The sequence below is a fragment of the Coturnix japonica genome, chromosome 6 (assembly GCF_001577835.2).
Source record: "Coturnix japonica isolate 7356 chromosome 6, Coturnix japonica 2.1, whole genome shotgun sequence".
In the NCBI taxonomy this organism is placed as follows: domain Eukaryota; kingdom Metazoa; phylum Chordata; class Aves; order Galliformes; family Phasianidae; genus Coturnix; species Coturnix japonica.
In genome coordinates, this window is record NC_029521.1 from 15698723 (window position 1) to 15719628 (window position 20906).

The 20906-nt window shown below is 37.0% G+C and overlaps 1 protein-coding gene across 1 annotated transcript in view; it reads left to right on the forward strand.

The window, feature by feature from the left end:
* Positions 1-20845, forward strand: part of MAPK8 (mitogen-activated protein kinase 8) — a 41671-nt gene extending 20826 nt beyond the window's left edge. Inside the window, exons 3-12 of the mRNA XM_015866672.2 lie at positions 1336-1465; positions 2655-2713; positions 2836-2974; positions 7483-7648; positions 11871-11942; positions 13912-14094; positions 15622-15746; positions 16758-16821; positions 18905-18982; positions 19896-20845. Of these exons, the coding sequence (XP_015722158.1) occupies positions 1336-1465; positions 2655-2713; positions 2836-2974; positions 7483-7648; positions 11871-11942; positions 13912-14094; positions 15622-15746; positions 16758-16821; positions 18905-18982; positions 19896-20041 (1162 nt within the window). The 3' untranslated portion in view covers positions 20042-20845. The remainder of the gene's footprint in view (positions 1-1335; positions 1466-2654; positions 2714-2835; positions 2975-7482; positions 7649-11870; positions 11943-13911; positions 14095-15621; positions 15747-16757; positions 16822-18904; positions 18983-19895) is intronic.
* Positions 20846-20906: the final 61 nt, after the last annotated feature.

A 20906-nucleotide genomic window follows, 5' to 3' on the forward strand; every position in this document is an offset into this window, starting at 1 on the left:
TGTCCCTCAGTACAACATCTAAATATTCCTTGAATGCCTCCAGGGATAGTGACTCCACCACGTCCCTGGGCAGCCCATTCCAGCTCCTAACCACTGCTTCAAAGTTTCTCCTAACATCCAACCTGAATCTCCCCTGGTGCAACTTGAGGCCATCCCCACTAGTCCTGTTGCTGAAGTAGTTTTGAAGTAGATGACTGAAAGGCTCAGCACTGAAACAGACTCTAAGGCTATGTTTATGTACTGCAGATTTAGAAGTTCATCATTTTTGCCTTATCTCCTCTTTGCTTCTCTCTCATAAGATATGGAATATCTTACAGGTAGATAGAGGAAATATAAACAAACAAAAAGTTATCTGTATGTGTTCTTCCAATTTATTTATTCTTTTCCTCTTGTGACTGAACAGTTACATGATGCTCAAAAAAAATCATTCAAGCCTACATACTGTATAGACAACATATTTCCAATTATGTTTGGTAAATGCTGGCCATTTTTGGCAGATGTTCTTCATTAGTTTTGTATACCATTCTCAGCAAGAGACAATAAAATGGTATTTTTCCCTGCTGAGGCTTTTTTACTAGCTGACAAATATTTCCTGAGTCTGCACAGTAGTCAGCTGCTGTATTACTTCTTGCAGAAAACAAAATCCCTGCCTTTCTGTCATGGAAATACGTATAGAAGTTGTCCCAACTAACAGTCCTCATCGTTTCAGCAGCTTGTGTTACTGAATCATATAACGATCTTGGCAACTATCTGGAAACAGAATTTTATTCTTCCTTGAAGACATCAAGATGTTAGGGCTGTCCTAGCTTTTTTATTATTATTATTTGTTGTTGTTTTGTTTTTCTTTTATCTTGATGTTAGTGCTCTTGTTGTAAGGATATTAAACAGCTGCATCCTGCATAATAAATGAGAGCATGGGGCCTATGTATAACCTACTTTTCCTCTCTTCTTCTCCCTATCTTTCAGTAGAAAATTATATGTAAAATTAATGTGGGTTTTATGTTTAAAGCGTTTTGGATCTTTTTAGGCTGTCTGCTCTTCAGTGCTAATGAGTGGCAAGAGATCAGTACCTTTCGGCAGATGTTGTAGGAAACAGAGGTTCTGCAGTTTTTAGTGGTGATTGCTATGTGGTAGGACTATGAATCTGGGAAAATCTTTCAGAATTTTGCATTGCATAGCATACATGAACACCTTGCTGGTACCTTCCCCAAAGCTGATTAATACTGGAAGCTTTGTTTATGTTCAGACTTAATACATGGTATCTGGAAAAGTGGAAAATGACTGAGCTTAACTGATTGTAATACTGATATGAAATAATGTTATTTTTGTTTACAGTGCAGCCTATGATGCCATCCTTGAGCGAAACGTTGCAATCAAGAAACTAAGCCGACCATTTCAGAATCAAACCCATGCTAAAAGAGCTTACAGAGAGCTTGTTCTTATGAAGTGCGTTAATCACAAAAATGTAAGCGGAGTGTTCTGCTTCAAATACTGAAAGATCAACTGTGTGGTTGTTCTTTGTGAGCATATTAATGACCATTCCAGAGATGACATCATTTATGGATTATAATGGTATTCAGAACATGCCCGTATGTCCGTGTTAAGTAAAAAAGGATCTGAGAAGAGCTGTTGCAGGCTAGTGTTAATACCTGTCCAGTCTCCAAACTCCTCCTTCAGACTCAGGAAGGGAGACGGTGTTATGTTGCTTCATTTTACAGACAGCTGGCAAATGAGAATGCTCTGAGTGGTAATTGCATTCTTGTTTCTGTTTCTGCTGCTAAACAAGTAGGAGGAAAAAGCCTGCAATAGTTTTTATTTATTTCTTTATTTTGTAATGCATGAATGAGTTAGGAATCTTATGTTGTGACAGCAGAAATTGTCTGATGCATGAGAAGCTGTGAAGCAGAGCTGACTAGAGATACTGGGAGAGAAAAAATGATAGATGTATAGGATTTGGACTACAGAAGGCTTGTATTGGCCATTTTCTGTCTTAAATGACAGCTGTATGCCATCTTTATCACCTTTCCAATCTACCTTCAGCAAGATAAAATTCTTCCTGGCTTTTAGGTTTATATGTAGATTCTCTTAAGGAAAATTTCCCCAGTTGTGTGATTTGTGTGATTATAAACTATTGCAACCCTGCTTGACTCTTGATGAGTAATATCTTGACTGTTGCTATATATTCCATCCATGATTAGCAACTGGAAAATACTATAAAATTACTATTTTTTGTCTTTGGATCAATTTCTTGCTTCACCTCTGTCTGTGGCAAAGTGGTATCTCTTTAGTAGGTTTTCTTGTTGCTTTTTCATTTAATTTTTCATCATACAGAATAAGAATCTTAATGAAATTTCCTTAAATTTAAAGTAGGGAGCAAGGAAAGACTGACTAATTTCTTCAGGTTTTAAACTTTAGTGATATCTTTTAATCCACACAAAATGTTTTTAGGTTGTCCAATTTTTGGAGGAAGAATACTTCTCACAAAATCATTAGCATCTATTACAGCATGTTAGGCATAGTTGACACTGAGCATCTGGTGCTTCAGTGAATACCAGGAAGATTGCATCGGGATGACACATATCAGTTTTGAAATGTTGATTTGCAATTTTGCTATTGCTGTGATGTGATTATACTTCCTCTCTTTTTCTTTATAGATAATTAGTTTATTAAATGTATTTACACCACAGAAGTCACTGGAAGAATTTCAGGATGTGTAAGTTTGATTTGAACTAAAGCTGTGAATTAACTTTAAAAATATTAACATGGAAAGATGAACAAGGTAAAGAACACAGTAAACTGGCAGTGCAATCTGATTGTTTTTTTTCTCTTTATAAGCTACATAGTAATGGAGCTGATGGATGCCAACCTGTGCCAGGTGATTCAGATGGAGCTAGACCATGAGCGAATGTCCTATCTCCTTTATCAGATGCTCTGTGGTATCAAACATCTTCACTCAGCTGGAATTATACATAGGGTAAGTGAATTTCTGTGTTACTTTTTCATTGCATCAAGTTTTGTCTTGTTTATCTTAGAGTCCTTCTCCAACCTAAATGATCTTCTGATTCTATGTAAATGAGCCACAAAAAAAATCAGAAATGTGTATTCAAATAGTGCTCTGTAGCCTATGCCATAGACAGGGAGAGAAAGCTGAAAGGAAATCATCAGGCTTACTTTGTTCCTCTGTAATTCTGGAATGAACCTCTTGGATGTTTTTCTGGGTTTGTTTGAAAATAATCCGCACAGGGTGAAAAAAATAAAATGATTTTAACAGTGAGTTGCATTACCTTCTCTAATTCTATATCGTGCTCAATTTTAGTAGTTGTGACAAGAAATCTGAAATCACCTCCACCTTTGTTGTTTTGGTAACCAAACCTGAAATTCCATCTTTTGAAAGAACTGCCCAATTTATTTCAGCTCCTTTACTAATAGAGTAGAAAATAAGTATTTGAAGTCTCCAGACAAACAGGTCATGATAAAGACCTGTGAGTGGGGCTTTCATACACCTGTGTGTCACAAAGCATTCCTTCAGGTTGCCCGCAGGCAAAAATGACAGTTACTTTTCTAATGGCTTGTATGTGTTAAATCCAGTGAGGACATTCTGAATTTAAGATTGCCTATTCAAGTTGAACATCTTATATATTTATGTATAGTGTGAAGATTTCTTGAGGTTGCCTAGTTATAACTTTTCCAGTGTGCTTTCTGTAATTTTGAGAAACTGTAAACTTGTATTTTTGCAGTGTTATGTTCTTGGCTGATTTCTATTTATTTATTGATTTATCATAGAGAGAAATGATGCAGGAAAAAAACTAATTAAAGCTACATTTGTGCAGTACTTTCAGCCAGTACTGTGTAGTATTCCTCAAGGATGATGTACACAGCAAAATCATGAACATCAATTCTGAATGCTACAACTGCATTACTGTGCAGCGGTGCTTGTCAATTTCAGTAGTCTACCTCATTGTGGAATGGACTGCAAGCTAGAACTGGCAGTATGACACTCCCTTTCAGTCTACTGTTTCTCATTTAAGAGAACCGGGGTATTGTGTGAATAGCAAACAGAATGTAAATGGCAGAACATTTTTGCTCAGCTGATTCCAGTACACACTTGCTGCCTCACTCTAGTTAAGTGCTCAGGGAGGGAAGGTGAAGGCTTCCTTTACACATACAGTTTGCCCTCGTATGACTGTGTGTGTGAAAGAGCTGGGGAAAGGATAATAGGCAGAAGCACCACCCAGCTGTTACACCCTGCCCTTTCTACCCTGCACATGCTTATAGATGTGCTAGAATGGACAATGAGTCTCTTTCTGTGGGTCTGTGCAGGCAGGCAGTAAGTGCTAGTGCAGGCATTGCTTCAAGGACAGTTTGTGCTCCTGTAAGGTAGGCACTGAATCACTGAGCACGTAGAAACCAGTAATAAACGGAAACATTTGTACATTTGCTTCTTTTCTCCTACTTCATAGGCTGCTGCATAGCAGTGAGGGCAGCTTCAAGGATACATTTCTTGCCTTTGTAAATATGGGTGGAGTTCTGAAGTACTTCAGGTTGTGCATTAATACAGAGTTTAGAGGTAGCCCATTCCAATGAGATTGTCTATAGATACGAGAGCTATGTAAATAGTATGCATGAATGATTTTGAAGGACATTTCAATTGCATGTCTTCTTGGTAGACTTTCATTTGGCAGCTTGCTGTCTGACTGCTTGAAGCTTCACTGCGTGCAGTGAAGCTCTTTGTGTTACTCCTTTAAATTTTAAGGTGTGATGTGTCAAAATTCTTTCTGTGGAACAAGTTGAATGAAATCTCAGAAAGCAAAGAAGACATGCTTGGAAATGGGCATGAGGAAAGTGTGGCTTCAGTAATAACTTCTTATGGCTCTCTTCTGAGATTTCAGCAGCACTATCCTGAGTACATACATCAAGCGAATTTCTTGAAACTTCTTATTCCTTATCACAGTCTGCACTGCTGTGGCTGCCCTTGAAACATTTCAGGTAGTAATTTCCATGCACTTCTTTAGTGTCCTTAAATATTTTAAGCATTCTTTGCTACAGGTAGTTTCATATGTTTTTTAAATTTGTTGTTCAACTCCTAACATAGCTGAGATGATCGTACCACCTCAGCACTCAACTTTTTCAAAGCTTGACAAATGACTGAAACAAAAATATTTTCCACGTGTGCCTGTATCATTGCATGCTGCCTGCCATGCAGATAAGTGTGGGGCTTTCTTACAGCAGACCAGAGGCACAGAACAAGGCAGGCATTACACACAAAGGATTTTAAAATGTTTCACCTGTAAGTTGCAGAAGATATATTTAGCTCTCATGGCATTGGGTAAAGATTTAGATTGATAAAGACTTGACAGTATCTTTGCACTGACTTTAATAAGTGTTGACAGATGAGCACTGTGGTATTCAAAACATTTTGCAGAGATGGAGTCTCCAGCAAGTCTACAAGTACACATTCATTTATATCTTGAAGTTTGTGGAGGGTGAATAATCAGAGCTCCTGGGTTGCGCCTCACTAACTTGCTGAAGGACATAACCTATCTCATTAGTCTTGCATGGAGGCTCTGTAACATTGTATTCTGCCTAATTTCGGGCACTTAACGACAGTGCCTACTAATGGAAGCCCTTCAGAGGAATCATTCTTTAGGAAGAGAAAGAATCTTCTCCAAAAAATTTAGCTGATAAAAAAACATGAATTACTTTCCAGAGATGCCCCACATGCCTGGCTAATGGTGGGGAGACTGCTATGAATATCTTCTGTTTCTAGGCAGTGACATTTTACATTTTTAAGGTTAGGTGATACGTTTTCTGCTATAGGTTCTGGATGTATTTGTACAGTCTAGCAAAGGTAATTGCTCTCACAGGATCTTTTGAGTCCTCATTTATTTAAAACATGAGGTATTGGTCTTGTGAGAATTTGAAATCTGGTATAAGTCAACACATGCTTGCATTATTTTCAACAATGGTAATTCTGCATGAAAACGTGCTCCTAAGCTTTATGACACACACAGAGTGTACAGAAATCTTAGGCAGTGCTCTTTAAATTTTTTTTTTTCATGGTGTTTTTCTTCTTGCCAAGAGAAAGTCTAGTTAACATTTTCAGTGTTGATCCTGTAGCTTTGGGGAGGACAAATACAGTTAATACTAGCAGAATGCACCTGAGATTCTCCAGTGAACATCCTCTAGATAATAGATTTGTACAAAAATAAAGCTTATAATAAACAGGATTTTAGCAAAATCTGAAATATGCGTATTGAATAGCTGAAATGCCCTTTAATACTTGAATTTATTCATGGCATTTGAAAATCTTTTAAGTCAAAGTTGTCTTCAGAGTCTTTGTGCGTGTGATTTGGAAGCATGTGTGAATACGTAAGTATGCAAGACATTTAATTACCCATTAAAATTCTATTGTTCCAGAGCAGTCTGATTTCTGTTTTGGCTTCCTCTCTGTCTTTAGTGCAGCTTAGCCCCTCTGAGGGGCTTGCTGAAAGACATACAAGTACAAACAGAAATCTTACAGGTTACCACTTTTGCATCTTTAAGAATCGATGAAAGAAAATACTAGTTATCAAATGCCCACAGCTAAAATGTTAGAGTCCTCTCCCATATCCGATCTTGTATGGGTGGTTTAATGTGTTATGAACAATGTTATGATGACAAAATTTATTCTGAACCTACTCTGCTCATAATGATTGCTCTGTGACATTCAGATGTGTGTAAGATATCCTGAGATAATGACTGAGAATGTCTGTGTAGACATTGAAAAGCCCCTATTGCTAACATAATTTTGAAGTTGAACTGAAGAGAGTAAAATTAACCAAGATTCCAACTAAGAACCTCTGAAAGTATGTAATTTTTCACTCCAATTTAATGTTTAAGTATCTGGCAGTTTTTCACTGGTGCCCTTTTGTGTTTGGTCACCAAACTCGGTACAGTGTAAACCAAATGCTAAATGAGAAATCTAGGTGATCATGAGCATTTCCTTCCTGTTCAGAGAAGTATCTGCATTGGTTCAAAAGAGGTAATGCAGCCCCAGCCAGCAAAGAAATCTTTGGCTTTTTGCATTTATGTTATAATTCTAATGATTTTTATATTGTAATGATTATTGCAATTGTCATGTTACTTGTGTTCTGCGTTGTAGTAGTAACTGGTGTTCCAGTGAACAGTTTCTAGACCTTTTTCTCGGTGCTAACATTTCATACTAACCTCAATTTATTTCACACATTGCTAGCATATCTTGTAACACTAGTTGTATTTTCCTTCTTTAATTGCTATGTGAATCTACAAGCACAAGAAGGGAATTAATTCTATGGTCTGCTGAATGCATATGAATTAATGCAGGGGGGAAAATGAACTGCAGTTATAGAAATGACCTAGTCATATATGTGGGGTTTAATGTTAGCAATATTATCTTTTAAAAATGTGAACCAACGAGTACTTTGTGCTTGTCTTAGTAGTCATATATGATGTTTCTTTTTAAAGGACTTAAAGCCCAGTAATATAGTAGTAAAGTCAGACTGCACTTTGAAGATTCTTGACTTTGGACTGGCCAGAACTGCAGGAACTAGTTTTATGATGACGCCTTATGTAGTGACTCGTTACTACAGAGCACCAGAGGTCATCCTAGGGATGGGATACAAAGAAAACGGTCAGCAAATATAGTCTTTCTTTGGCATAGCTTTATTTTTTGTTTGGCACGCCACATTTTACATGTTTAATGTTCTTTTTTTTTCAAGATGTAAAAGATTTTATAAATTAGGCATGTGAACAAAATGCAGATTCTGGATACACCAATTTATTTATCTAATTCCATTAATAATGTTTACATTTAATAGGAGAAAAAATTGAGGGCCTTGTTCATTTAAAAACTTAAGTGACCGGCTTGGTAGGTTTATTTTCCTTAATGAAGAAAGGGAAATATATTTTCTTAAGGTATGGTACATACCTTTGTATACCTTCATCTGATTTTACTCCTGATGAGGACGTAAACTGTAATCGTGTGTCCCAAATTTAATGTTTAAAAACCTGCATTCAGTAAAGCCATCCAAGAGTAGGGGACAGACAAGCTCAAGCCACCTACTATGGCACTGTTTTTATTAAAACCAGCCCACTTAAAAGCTGTTGCATTAAGTTCTTCAACAATGCTGCTGAAGAAAAATGCATAGCCCCATTAACAAGCGATATACATTCTCTGAGGTCCATGATGAGTTCCAGGGAAACTTGTTTACTTTGTCCCTCTGCTTGCTTGTGTTTCCTTCCTCCTCATACTGTCTCTGGCCCTTTGTTTCTCTAAAAAACAAACAAATAAATGAATGAAGCATTTAGCGTTTCAGAAAAAAAACACACCATCTTCTAAATGAACACCTAGTGTCCTTTAGGAAACCAAAGAAACATGTGCTTCCTGAAGGTCTATTTATGGCTCTGTTTCTGCTGCCACTTCATTGATCTGCTGTTGCTGCTGTCAGTTCATCTCACTTGATGCTTCTGCCTCAGGTGTGCATCATGCACAAGGGTCACCATTTGCTGAATGTGTTTTAAATCTGTTATCTATTAGTCCTCCAGTAAGCTCCAGTAAGTTGGGGGCTTTGTTATCCATCTCCTGGTGAGGTGAACTGTATGGCTTCTCTGGATACAGGCAGAACTGGGGCTTGCAGTATTTTTGGGGGTTCTTTAATATAGTCTGCATACTTCCCTGGCAGCTGCATAGCATTAGGGCAAGTTCAGGTCATACAGAAACTATAACTGATTTCTTTTTTGTTCTTGTTTATGAAAGCCAGGAAGAGCAACTCCTATCAGTGTGACAGTGGAAGAATCCAGTTCAAAGAAATGAGAATAGGTCTTTTTTCAAGTCTGTGATTTATGTTTCTGTTTGGATCATTGGTCTGCCAGATAGGGTGTACAGTTGTCTATTTTTTCTGTAACTTTCAAGACAGAGGTCAAGTGAAGCAAGCGTAAGTTACTTTTTTTAACTGCTGAAGTTCTGTAAAAAGCACAGCTTTAAGTTTTTCCTTCTTTTTTGTTTCCCTGAAGGCTTTGCATTGGCCGGCTAAGAGGCAATAGTCACAAAAACCTAAAGCTGTAGACTGAGTCATTCAGCTGCCTTACAGAAGGAATTGATATGACAGAGGTCTCAGGTTTTGTGTCATAGATTGCCCAGTTCACATTTTTCTCATAACATTTATGTCATTTTGAGTTGCAAAAGTGTGAAACATTCTTTCCATTCAAATGCTGCTGAGGTTTATTGTTGTAGTTAAACAGACTGTGTTCTAAAGCACTCTGTTGTTGCCAGCGGCCTTGATAGTGACAGCTCCCTTCCCTAAGCCAAGAGTTGTGTTTTGCAGCAGAAGGTAAATCCAAATTTACTTTCATATAAACAAACATATAACATCTTCCCAAAGCCTGGATATGTGGTCATTGAGTTGAGAATCACACTTTTTACAGAATGTGAATTTGTTGGCTGTCTGGTTCAGGAGGCAGCCTGTACTTCCTCCTGTATTTACTGCTGCTATGAAGAGGTTCTTTACGTAAATTGTTGTTCCAGTCACTGCCTGATGAGTTCCTTCCTGTGCAGCTCCACTGACAGTTCAGTAAGGCTGCAGAGGGCAGCAAGGCATGTAAAAAGGGTGCACTTGTAGGGAGATCTATAAACTGCCCAGGATCCACACGTGTTGACATTGATGCCTGTCGTAGCCCTCTAAAACCCATAGTTAAAGTAAAGGTTAATTTATTTAATGCAGAATTAAATACTGAAAACTGACAACAAATAACAGTTAAAAAGAAACTGCCATTTAAAGCGGGGGGTCGGTCATCCAGCATCTTAATGCTGTTTCAGTTCCCTGCTGAACTTCCCCTTCAGACAAGAGGGGGGGGGGCTGCAGTACGCGTACTGATGACACAGATATGTACTGGACAGCAGTAATCTTCGGTGCTATGTATGCACATATGAAATCTGTAACTCTAAAGAATGAGTGAGTGGCCCAAACAAACAGACCCAAACAAACAGAGTCAACTTCTGCATTTGTTCTGGTTTGTAGGTTAAACACAGGAATTCTATTTAATGTTTTTCTCAGACCTCTGAGTCTTCTGATGCATGAAGACAGATCACTGACTCCTGTTGTGTCACTTACCAGACTTTTCCATGCAGTTATAGGAGGCATTTTCACAACATTGGACACGTTATTTACAGTGGATTTGAGTATATTTTGTTTTGTGAAGGCAGCAGAATGTGCCTTTCTGTCACCTTTTGAAAAGCGTTTTAAAGGGAAATCAGTACTAATCATAAATAATTTTTAAATGAACCAGGCCCTTAATTTTGACCTATTAATATGTACGGTTGTGATCTCTCACCATACGATTTAAATACTATTTTAGAGGAACTTATTACATAAGAAGGAATGTTTTCAATAAAAAGCAATGTTGCCTGCTCGAAATCGTTTACCTCCCTCGCAACTTTCACATGTGATTTTTGGTATACAGTTTTTCTCATTGAAATCCCCTTCTTCTCTGCTTAACTGAAATTCTGGTCTCACATTTGACCTAAGAGTATACATCATACTACAGTTGCATAATTATGGCATCAAGAAATACATTTGCATACAGAATTAACAGAGTATCTCTGATGCAACTTCAGAAAAATTGGCATCCCTGTAAAAAGTGAGCTTGTGCATCTATATCTGCTTAATGATTTGTGATGAGATATTGTAGAAAATAATTGTTTGTACAAAAAAAACAAAAAACAAAAAACAAACAAAAAAACACCGCTGTTGAGCTTTTTGTTTGTGTTATTTCAACAGAACTAGAGAAATATTTTTAAACCAAAGAATTTTAACTTGAAATCTCTTAGGAGCATACTAATATTGTCATTAACTGATCCTCTAAAATTCTAAGTGATCTTTTACTGATTGTATTTGCTTCTTATTTATGGGGAGAGAGATATGCATGGTAATCTGAATTACAGAAATACTTGATGGCGAATTCCTATGAAATAACTAATTCTGCTCCTGAAAGTATTAACTATTAAGATTCCCGGTATTTTGAAAGGATAGTTTAGTTTACTATTCCTAAAATGATTTCTATAATTACAATGAAAATAATTTCAACAATTTTGTCTTGGAGATTGGGCATTTACTATTGACAGTGCTTTGCAGGCCTCAGAACTTGAAGAACTTGGGCACTACTCTGCTTGATTCATGTGTATCTCTCTCTCTCTGCTGTAGTTCTTGCTCTGGCACTGTGTTGAACAAAAGGATGGTTTTCTGCCTTGTATTTGAGACAGTTAAAAGCTAATCCTTAAATAACATGTTCTTAAGAGTGGTTTCATTGATTAATATAAAGACTTGCTCTTCTTCCTGTGCTGTCTCTGCAATTTATAGAATGCAATCATGTTATGCTTCTTTTAATTTTAAATGACCGTTTGCTTTGCTTTTCCTTCTTTTTGTGCTACAAACATAGTGGATATATGGTCTGTGGGGTGCATTATGGGAGAAATGGTTCGCCACAAAATCCTCTTTCCAGGAAGGGACTGTATCCTTGTGCTGCTGCAGCAGGTTGAATTAGTTAGGAAGTGATTAACCTTTTTATTGATGTTATGTCATGAAAATGCATATTGTACAATTTTTTTTTTATTAAATGGACATGAATTTTTCTTGCAATAACACTGGGAAAAAAATTGAGGACTTCATTTTAACTCAGGCTGCACCTAGCAGTAGGACATAGTCTCTGCTGGTCCTGTAGTTAGCGTACGTTCACCTTCACTAACTTCCATTACACGTGCTTTTTATGGTCACTTCATGTGTATGTGCGTCGATATTTTTATTTCCTTTATTTTGATAACTATCTTTTCTGTTAATACCATTGCATTTTGTTTTCAGTTGACATTTGGTCAGTTGGTTGCATCATGGGAGAATTGGTGAAAGGTTGTGTGATATTCCAAGGCACTGATCGTATCCTTACCTTTGGCCTAAGATGTAGTTTGAAAAGGTCAAAAGATACCACAATGATTTAGGTCCAGGTTAAGGTGGATCAGATTTTTACACTACTGTTTTTAAACTGCCTTTTGAAAAAAACATTTGCGAGTTCGTAATTTTGGTTCCAGGTTGCTGCAAAAATGCCTACAGTTGTACCAATTAGAGCAAAACAACAGCACAGATAGCTTTAACATGCATGGTGGTCTTTAGAAATTAATGCTAAGTGAGAAATTCTAGCAAGATGAGCAAAATACCACTTGGGTGAGCAGGCTTGTTTTTCCTTTTTTGTTTTCAATTTGATATAGTTGTCTACCCATTGGTTTTGGATGTTGTCATATTTAAGAGAGACATTTTTTGTTTGTTTGTTTAGGTGGTGTTTTACTGTTTCACATGCATTGGATTTTGCTTTGGAGCTCATTTCTATGTAATAACTTACTAATCTCATTTGGTACCCAAGCACATTTAGCTGTTGTTATTTTTTAATGTTTTATAGGAAACGTTTACAGAAAATTCCTAACCAGCTTAAATGATTGTCCTCTGGAGTGTTTTGTTTTTGTACACAGAAATGATCCTGCAAACAGCTTTCAGAAGTATCTGGTGCTTCTGTCTTTCTATTCCATGAATGGCTCAGTGGTGTCTGCGTGGGCGGTCATGTGAACAAATGCTTCAGACAAAGGATCTGCTGCAAGCAAACAGAGCTGAGAACTCTGGATCCTCACTAAAACTGATGGAAATCAAATTGGAATTCGGCATCTTGTTTCACTGGTAGTTCATGAGATGCCATCAGAAATCTTTCCTGCTTTTGTTGCAGGTTAATGGTTTCATATCAATATATTACTGCCTGAGGATGTGAGGACTGGGTAAAACATTTGGGGCACGACAAGGAGATCCAGGGAGTCCATGATTTCACACAGCCCTGTCATTGCCTCAGCTGCACTGTGCTGGCTTTGTGAATCCAGGTTGCTCGCGTGACTTTTAATTCAGGCAATATCTTTTTTTTTTTTTTTTTTTTCCTTCAAAGCCTCTGCTAAAGCATTGTAGAACTTAAAAACTCTTGAAGTTTAAGAGAAGGCCTGTTGATCCACCTAAGGGCTTAGGGAGCTCAGTGACTAGTCTTGGGCAGTATCCAAAAAGAAAATGCTGAGGAAATTATATGAATGAAATAGGCATATGTGAAATTTTAATGGAGCTCTCTCCCAGTATGTAACCATCTGCAACTAGAAATTAATTCCTGAGCCAAATTTCACTTAGCTTTGTTTTTCTTAGTAGCAGGTATTAAATTCTTCTGCCACAAATTAGTCAATGTCCCCTAATTGGTATAAACATTTCAGGTAACGTATTGCTTCCTTGGCCTCGAAAGTCTTTCATTTCTATATTGAAGACACTGACAAAATTGTTGCTGACCTGCATGCACCAGAATTTAATCCTTCATGTGGCCACAGTACTATGCATTGTGTTTTGTCAGTGTGAGATCACTAATTTGGTACAGTCCAGAACTCAGCTGAGTTACTGGGGTGAGGCAGAAGGACAAAGCAGCTGTAGGAGGTTATTCTCTCCAGTTCCTTAATGACTCTCATTAGCTGGAGTACTGTGAATATCAGTTAAGATCAGGACATTAATTATTCTACGAATGTCTTTAAACAATAACGCAAACACTTTTATTTGAGTTTAAGATTAAATCCGGGGAGTCTTTTAACTTCCTCTGTTTTGCAGAAGTATATCCTTTGCCAGTTATTTCTTATTATTTCAAGTAAAATACATCTTGCTTTCAATACTCAGATGCAGTCTTGTGTTGCTTCTCTTTTTTCTCTATGAAGATACTCCTAATTAATGGTGAAGTTGAGATTGTGTGGTAATTTTCTGTTTTAATTTCTGTTGGTCATTTGTTTTAACATAACTGTTAGCTGAAAATTAGACACTGTTTTTCTTAGCTATGAAACCTTAGATATTGATCAATGGAATAAAGTTATAGAGCAGCTAGGAACACCGTGCCCCGAATTTATGAAGAAATTACAGCCCACAGTTCGAACTTACGTGGAGAACAGACCCAAGTATGCTGGATACAGCTTTGAGAAACTCTTTCCAGATGTCCTTTTCCCAGCTGATTCTGAACACAACAAACTTAAAGGTAAGGTCTGCCTTTTGTGTGCTGTATGTTTTTAAAGTTTTTAAACTGTGTCATACTGAATAGAAATGCATCTTGCTTTTGTTCAATATAAAATCCTCCTGTTAAGGATTTAAGTGTTAAAATATTTATGTAATGGGGGCAGATGGAAGTGCTAAGGTATGGTTACTGCCACTTCCTCATATTCTCTGGAATAGCTCCTATTCTTTAGATATCTGAATAAAGAAACAGGAGTGTATTTCTCACAATAACAGACGTGGGTTAGAGAAAAATGAGAGGAGAGGGGAGTGTAGATGTTTCATAGCCACAGTGGACCTTCTGTACTGCCAGCAGGTAAGGATGCCATGTCCAGGGTGGTGTATACTGAAACCCTGGTGGGAGACATCTGTCACTTGATGTGATCGTGGTAAGGCCTTTGTGTCAGGCCTATATATGAATACTTTGCCCATAGAAAAATAATTAAAAAAAATACAAACCTCAGCTATACCTTGAAACTCATAACATATTTTACGTATTATATCCTTTCGGATCATCACAACCAATGCTTTTCCTTCTTCAGCATTTATCTTTCAAGCACTTCAGAAATGTTCTCTCTCTCCTTCCAATCTGATGAACTATTATTACTTTGTACAATTACTTTCAATCTTCATAGTGATGACTTCAGCATTTAGCTGAATTTGAATATCCCTTTCTAAAAGGGAACTTAGCTAACTGAAAGAAAAGGTTGATGGAAGTTGCAGTGTTGCAGCTGGATGTTGCATAGAAATGACTTGATGGCTTTGTGGCATACTGTGTTTCCATCCAGATGATTTACTAGCCTTACATTGAAATGGCCACTTTAATTAATGGACACTCTATTTGTCTTCAGTGTATTTGTGTGGTTTTCCTTCTTTTTATTGCATTTTGTTTCTTGTCTGTGTTTGGCCAGTAAAGATTTTTCTCCTAGCTGGAGGTTATCCCTTCTCATATTTCAGCCAATCTTTGCTTAAGCAAAAATAATGGGTGCTTTCTTTTTCTACTCTGTTTTGCTGAGGAAGAAAAGAGAGATTAGAAAAAGATGTAGGAAGGAGGAGTTATTGGTTATGTCCATTTTTGCCCAGTCCTCTATTTTTAAAACGAAATCTTTTATAACTATTTTCTAGTCTTCTGTTAGTTTCCCAGCTCCTATTCTCAAATTACTATTTAAATTATTATTGTCCTGCTAACAAGCCTGATAAATAAGAAACATTCTGTGGTTGGTGTTCCCTTGCCTGCTTGTAGGACGATTGTGCACAGTTGCTGTAGAACTATCTTCCATGGAATGTTTTACTTTTTTTCTAAATACTACACAGTCATAAATTCTTTCCAAAACATTTATCTCTTTGTTTTCCTTCCTTCATCAAAAGCACCATTTTCTTAAACCTCAAAGTACATGAGGGTTGTATAAATAATAAAATGGAGTTTGTTATTTAAGCGTTCTTTCTTTATGAGCTTTGAAATACTGTTATGTGCATTTGGCACCTGTCTAAATAGAACGTTTCACTTTTGCAGCAAGTCAAGCAAGGGATTTGTTATCAAAAATGCTTGTAGTAGATCCAGACAAGAGAATTTCCGTTGATGAGGCCTTACGTCACCCTTATATTACTGTCTGGTATGATCCGTCAGAAGCCGAAGCTGTAAGTCCTTGTTTTTGGTCTCCAATGAGGAAGATCTTTTATCAAAGCAAACTTGTTTCGATTCTCTGTGTAACTGCTTCAGAGGAGGCTGCTTCGTGCTCTTCCAGTTTCGCTAGAAGCTTAATTGAACAGTAGTAATATTTTTTGACATGGTCGATATGTTTATTGGAATTAGTAATAGGAATGGGCACAGACTTGTAGGTAGCTGCAGTACTTGTGTATGTGGTTTATGTATAATTGCATGTAAATTCCTAGACATGGAGCAATGAATTTGAAGTCTCCGATATAGAGTTCTGATTTATTGAGTTGTAGTTGTTTCAACATGGTTTTTCTGCTTGTGATTGCATTCCACGTGTTTTCTCCTGGGCATTGTTACAGCAATTGATAGCACTCTTTAACTAGCAAATAATAAGCGTTTCGTCAAAATCTGATACAAGATCTCAAGCTTTGAATTACTGACACTGATGAAGGAAGAGATTAACTGAAAATCTTCCTTTAAAAAATAATTTCAGTCTATCTATCTATCTATCTATCTATCTATCTATCTATCTATCACAAAAAAAAAAAAAAAAAACCCCAAAAAAAAACCCAACTCTCATTTTTAAGAAAAAGCAAGCTGGTGATGGCCCACAAAGAATCAGGAAAGATGTTTGGTGTAAGTGGTACAATTAGAATTCTGCTGATCTATTATATCTAGAGAGAATATGAATAAGCAACTCTAAATAGGTCAAAAGGACTGCTTGAGACCACTGCAGTTTAAGAGCATTATTACCAGCCCTTTCAGTTTTTGTTTTAATTTTTACACTAACATTCACAAATGAGCTAACTAGAACAAGTTGAAAACACAAAGCAGCATCTAGAAAATGAACCGTGTATGAGAGATTATTTGATTATGTAAATACGGTATTTTTAAATCAGGTTCTTATTCTGAATATCTTATTTCCATTTTTCATTAATTGTGCTTGTCTGTCCCCTTTGACTGCTTTATCATGAGTTAGTTCTGTTTTCCAGCCTCCACCAAAGATACCAGATAAGCAGTTAGATGAGAGGGAGCACACAATAGAAGAATGGAAAGGTGAGAATGATCCTTTTGCATATCCTAAAGGTTTTTAATGTTGATGGGCTCCTAGGTTTACTGTTACTAAGATTCTGAGTAATGTAATAGTATATACTTAAACTGCTTGGAATGGCAAGGGAATAGATCAGTGCTTTACAACCTCTTGGTTGTCAGGACAGGAAACATTTTCTGTAAAGGTGAAGAGTCTTTGTAGGGAGATGAAGGTCACTCAGCTGTAGGCCTACTCATTTGAATTGCCTTTCATAAATGGTAAAGCAGCATTTTTAGAAAGGGAAACACTTCTGGACAAAAGTCGTATGGGTGAAAAGGGATGAATGAGTTGGAGCATGCAAGTCTGAACATTAGTGTGTTTAGCATTATTTGTACAGAAAAGGGAAACCATAAGGAGTGCTAGTAGTGGGCAAGATAGTGAGATTGTAGCTCATGTGGGAGATAGCAGTGGTTTTGTCCTGAGAAAGTAGCTGGAGCTGAAGTGTCAGAGTATGACATAAGGATTACTTCTGAGACTGTGAGCTTTAGATTTCAGCACTGGTTTTGTATCTGGTTTTTCTTTATACTCGCAAAGAACAAGGGGAATATCTTTGAATGTAAAGCTTTCGTTTCATTTGGAAACTGCTTCTAAAAAAATGTTCTACTGCAAAGGCCCTGGTGCTATGAAAAAATGCCATCTGCCTCTGCATCTGTTGGTATTTGATGTATTGTAATCCACAACCTTGCTATAATCTTCTGTACCCCTTTGACTTTAAGAACTAAGATACAGCCACTGTGCTTTAAAGACCTATGGAGATTAGTTTTAACTGCTTTTAATGATTCAGATTATAGTGTGCCCTTACAGTTCTTTAGAAAGAAAGCATGTATTACTTTTGTTAGAATTGTTTATTTAAGTAAATGAGTTACTGTAAGGGTACAATATTTAATTGCCCTAAAACGTATAACTCTTTTGCATAGCCTAGTTATTACAGTGTTGACAACACTGAAATAATGCCTTCCTTTGGACCATTGCCATCCTTCATATGATTTAACGTATCAGAGGATTTAGTGTGTTCCAGAATTGGTACTGGTTATGCCTAAGTGAAAGGCAGAACAAAAGCCTGAATTGATAATTCTGTTGTTCACTGAGCTTAGAGCAGGCATGTAGCTCTCCCAGTGCAAGGCCACATGCTAGTTAGCTCTTGAGAGCCTGTCTCCAAGATGCATTTAAGTGCCTTAGACCATAACCATTCTCACTTATAACCAAGGTGCTTTTATTTAGGATGTTTGCTTGCATATCTCATATACTTCATTTAGTTCTTTGTGCTTCATGTGTTTTAAAAGGATTATTGGTAACACTGAGTCTACTTTCAGCAAGAATGTAGTTCACTGACTGATGTAATACTTCGTACTGAAAATGTTTAGCAAGAAATATCAGATTGGTATAGCCTTTCTGGTATAGCCAGCTTTTTAAAAAGGAGGAAAAATATTTAATGGAATATTTTTGACAGTTTCATTGCGTTGGCTGATAATGACACAGGGCTATAAAATCTACTGCTTGCCAAGAGTATCTTGGTCAGTTACTTTCTTCAGGCAAATACCGATGAGAGGAAAAGGGAAGTTTAAATTGTAAGAGTACTGAATTATTTTCAGATCTTCAGACAGAATAAATTATGAAAAAAATAAGTGTGTGAAAGGGCTTTTTAAAGATGAGAATGAATTAATGACAAAGGAACTTCCTCTATAGAACAGCCTGCACGGTCCTTTGAAGACTGCTGATCTGATTCTTCTAAACCAAAGAATGCAATGATAAAAACAGAGTTGTCATTAAGACTCAGTTTAGCCTCAGGTCCCTAGACTGTCTGGACAGAAGTCTGAGACCAATGTCAGTGTGTTCTTGAGAGTGCCAGGCCACTGTAGCTCCAGCAGAAGAGAACTGTACATTATCATACCACTTGACTATTCTGTAGTCTACAGCTTGTTGTTCAAAACTTAATCTAAACAGTAACAGAACTAAGAAAATTAGATGTGCATTTAATGGGAGATAAACTGTCAATTTCTTTTTTTTTTTTTTAATTCAATTTTCTGCCTTATTTGCCTTCATTTGCAGAATTGATATACAAGGAAGTCATGGACCTGGAGGAAAGAACCAAGAATGGGGTTATACGTGGGCAGCCAGCCCCTTTAGGTTGGTTACAATAATAGCACAGTACAAAACTACATACAGTTGTAGGTCCAGAGAGTGTAAAGCTATTCAAGATACCAACTATAACCTGGCTCAAAAATGCAGCCCTTGAATGACTGATAATCTCTAGAATTCTATTTGAGTTTGTGCTTAATTGAATGGAATGTGGAGTTGGCATCATTTGGTGGAATATCTCTTTTTATTAGTCTGATAAATTCCTCTATTATTGATGCTTCATTTCAATCCTCTATAAAGATCTCAGGATGTACTCTGTAGAGTACTTGGAATGTACTCCACTGCTATAGTCTGGTTAGATGTGTAATCTGTAGCTGGTGCAGTATCACATAAAGATATAACCACTACTTGTATCTATTAAGTAATGAAACAGGATTTCTAGCAAGATGGCAAGACTGAGCTGCTGCTACTGACTCTCCTCAGAGTTTACTGATATCTTGGCTTTGAACTGCAGCATATCTAATACTGGCTGTATGCAGTGCAGATGGCTGCTTGCCATTTCCCAGACTAAGTGGGAGGATCTGATGAAAAAATGGGCCATTTCCTTTTCCAAAATATGCAGATATTGTCTGATTCAGTTCTCAACATGTAGTAGGATATCTTAGCCCTGGGTTTGTATGCTGTTATCTTTGTGATTTTTAACCTTCAGTCACGAGCATTTACTGTAATTAGACAGGTGTCATGTCATGTGAGTTTTGTGGTTCTTACCATAGCATTCATAAAGCACCACATTTGTATGACTTGTGGATTTTATTTATGTTGACAGTTGTTTGAGATGCCTGTCTTCAGACTTGCCAAAACAGGGAGAAGTAGTGGCTGTTAGAAAGAGACAGACTAATGCAAGTGCTGAGCCACGCAACTTATCTGCAACTGATTTGCTGTTTTGTTTCTCATAGCACAGGTGCAGCAATGATCAATGGCTCTCAGCATCCATCTTCGTCGTCATCTGTCAATGATGTATCTTCAATGTCAACAGATCCAACATTGGCCTCTGATACAGACAGCAGTCTAGAAACCTCAGCTGGACCTCTGGGTTGCTGTAGATGACTACTTGGTCTTTTGGGGGGTGGGAGGGGGTTCCTTTTAGTCGTTAATAGGGCACCTTTAAAATTTGGTGGTATTTTTGAGTGTTTTTTCAAAAATAATCATAGAATTCATCATAAAGTGCTGTAATTTTAAACTGTAAGTTGTGTTTAAAGCAGCCACTTTTTTTGCTGTAATTAACTGTAAAATATTAAACCTGATAATTTTTATTGTGGTTTTGAAATCTGCATATTTGCTTTACTATTATGCTGCTGATCTTTTTTTACTGAATTTGTAAGATTTATTTTATCAAAGCACATATTAATGTTGTGGTCATTACCATATCATGTATTATTTAAGATTTTATAGGTTTTCAATTTTTTTTTAAATTTAGAATTTATTCCAAATGTTTTGTTCATGATATCCTTCAAAGTTTTATGCTTGGTCATACGTCCATATTGAGCTGGAAGGGGAGAGAGAGTTGGGTGCAGACAGCTGTAGGCTTTTTGGAGCATGCTGCTGTGGTGCTGGCAGTGAATAACATGCTCTTTCATTTTGGCCACTTGCCTGTAATACTCAAGTAAAAGCAACAATTACTGATTTTTTCTAGAGAAACAGTACACGGTCCTTTGTAAAGTAACTTCATTTGAATAGTTTTATGATCTTAAGGAAGCAAAGCCTATCTTCAAGGCTGCAGAAATATCTAACCTAACAAAGGGATGTGGTGTCTTCTGCACAATTGTGGCATGCCAAATCTCGTGATCACCATAAAACAAGAGGATATTTCATGAATAATACATTACAATGCAAATAAACTGTTTACTTCTAGCTTGTAGCCTGTTTTTGTACACAAAACAAAGGTGTATCCAGGACATCTAGACTGCCAACA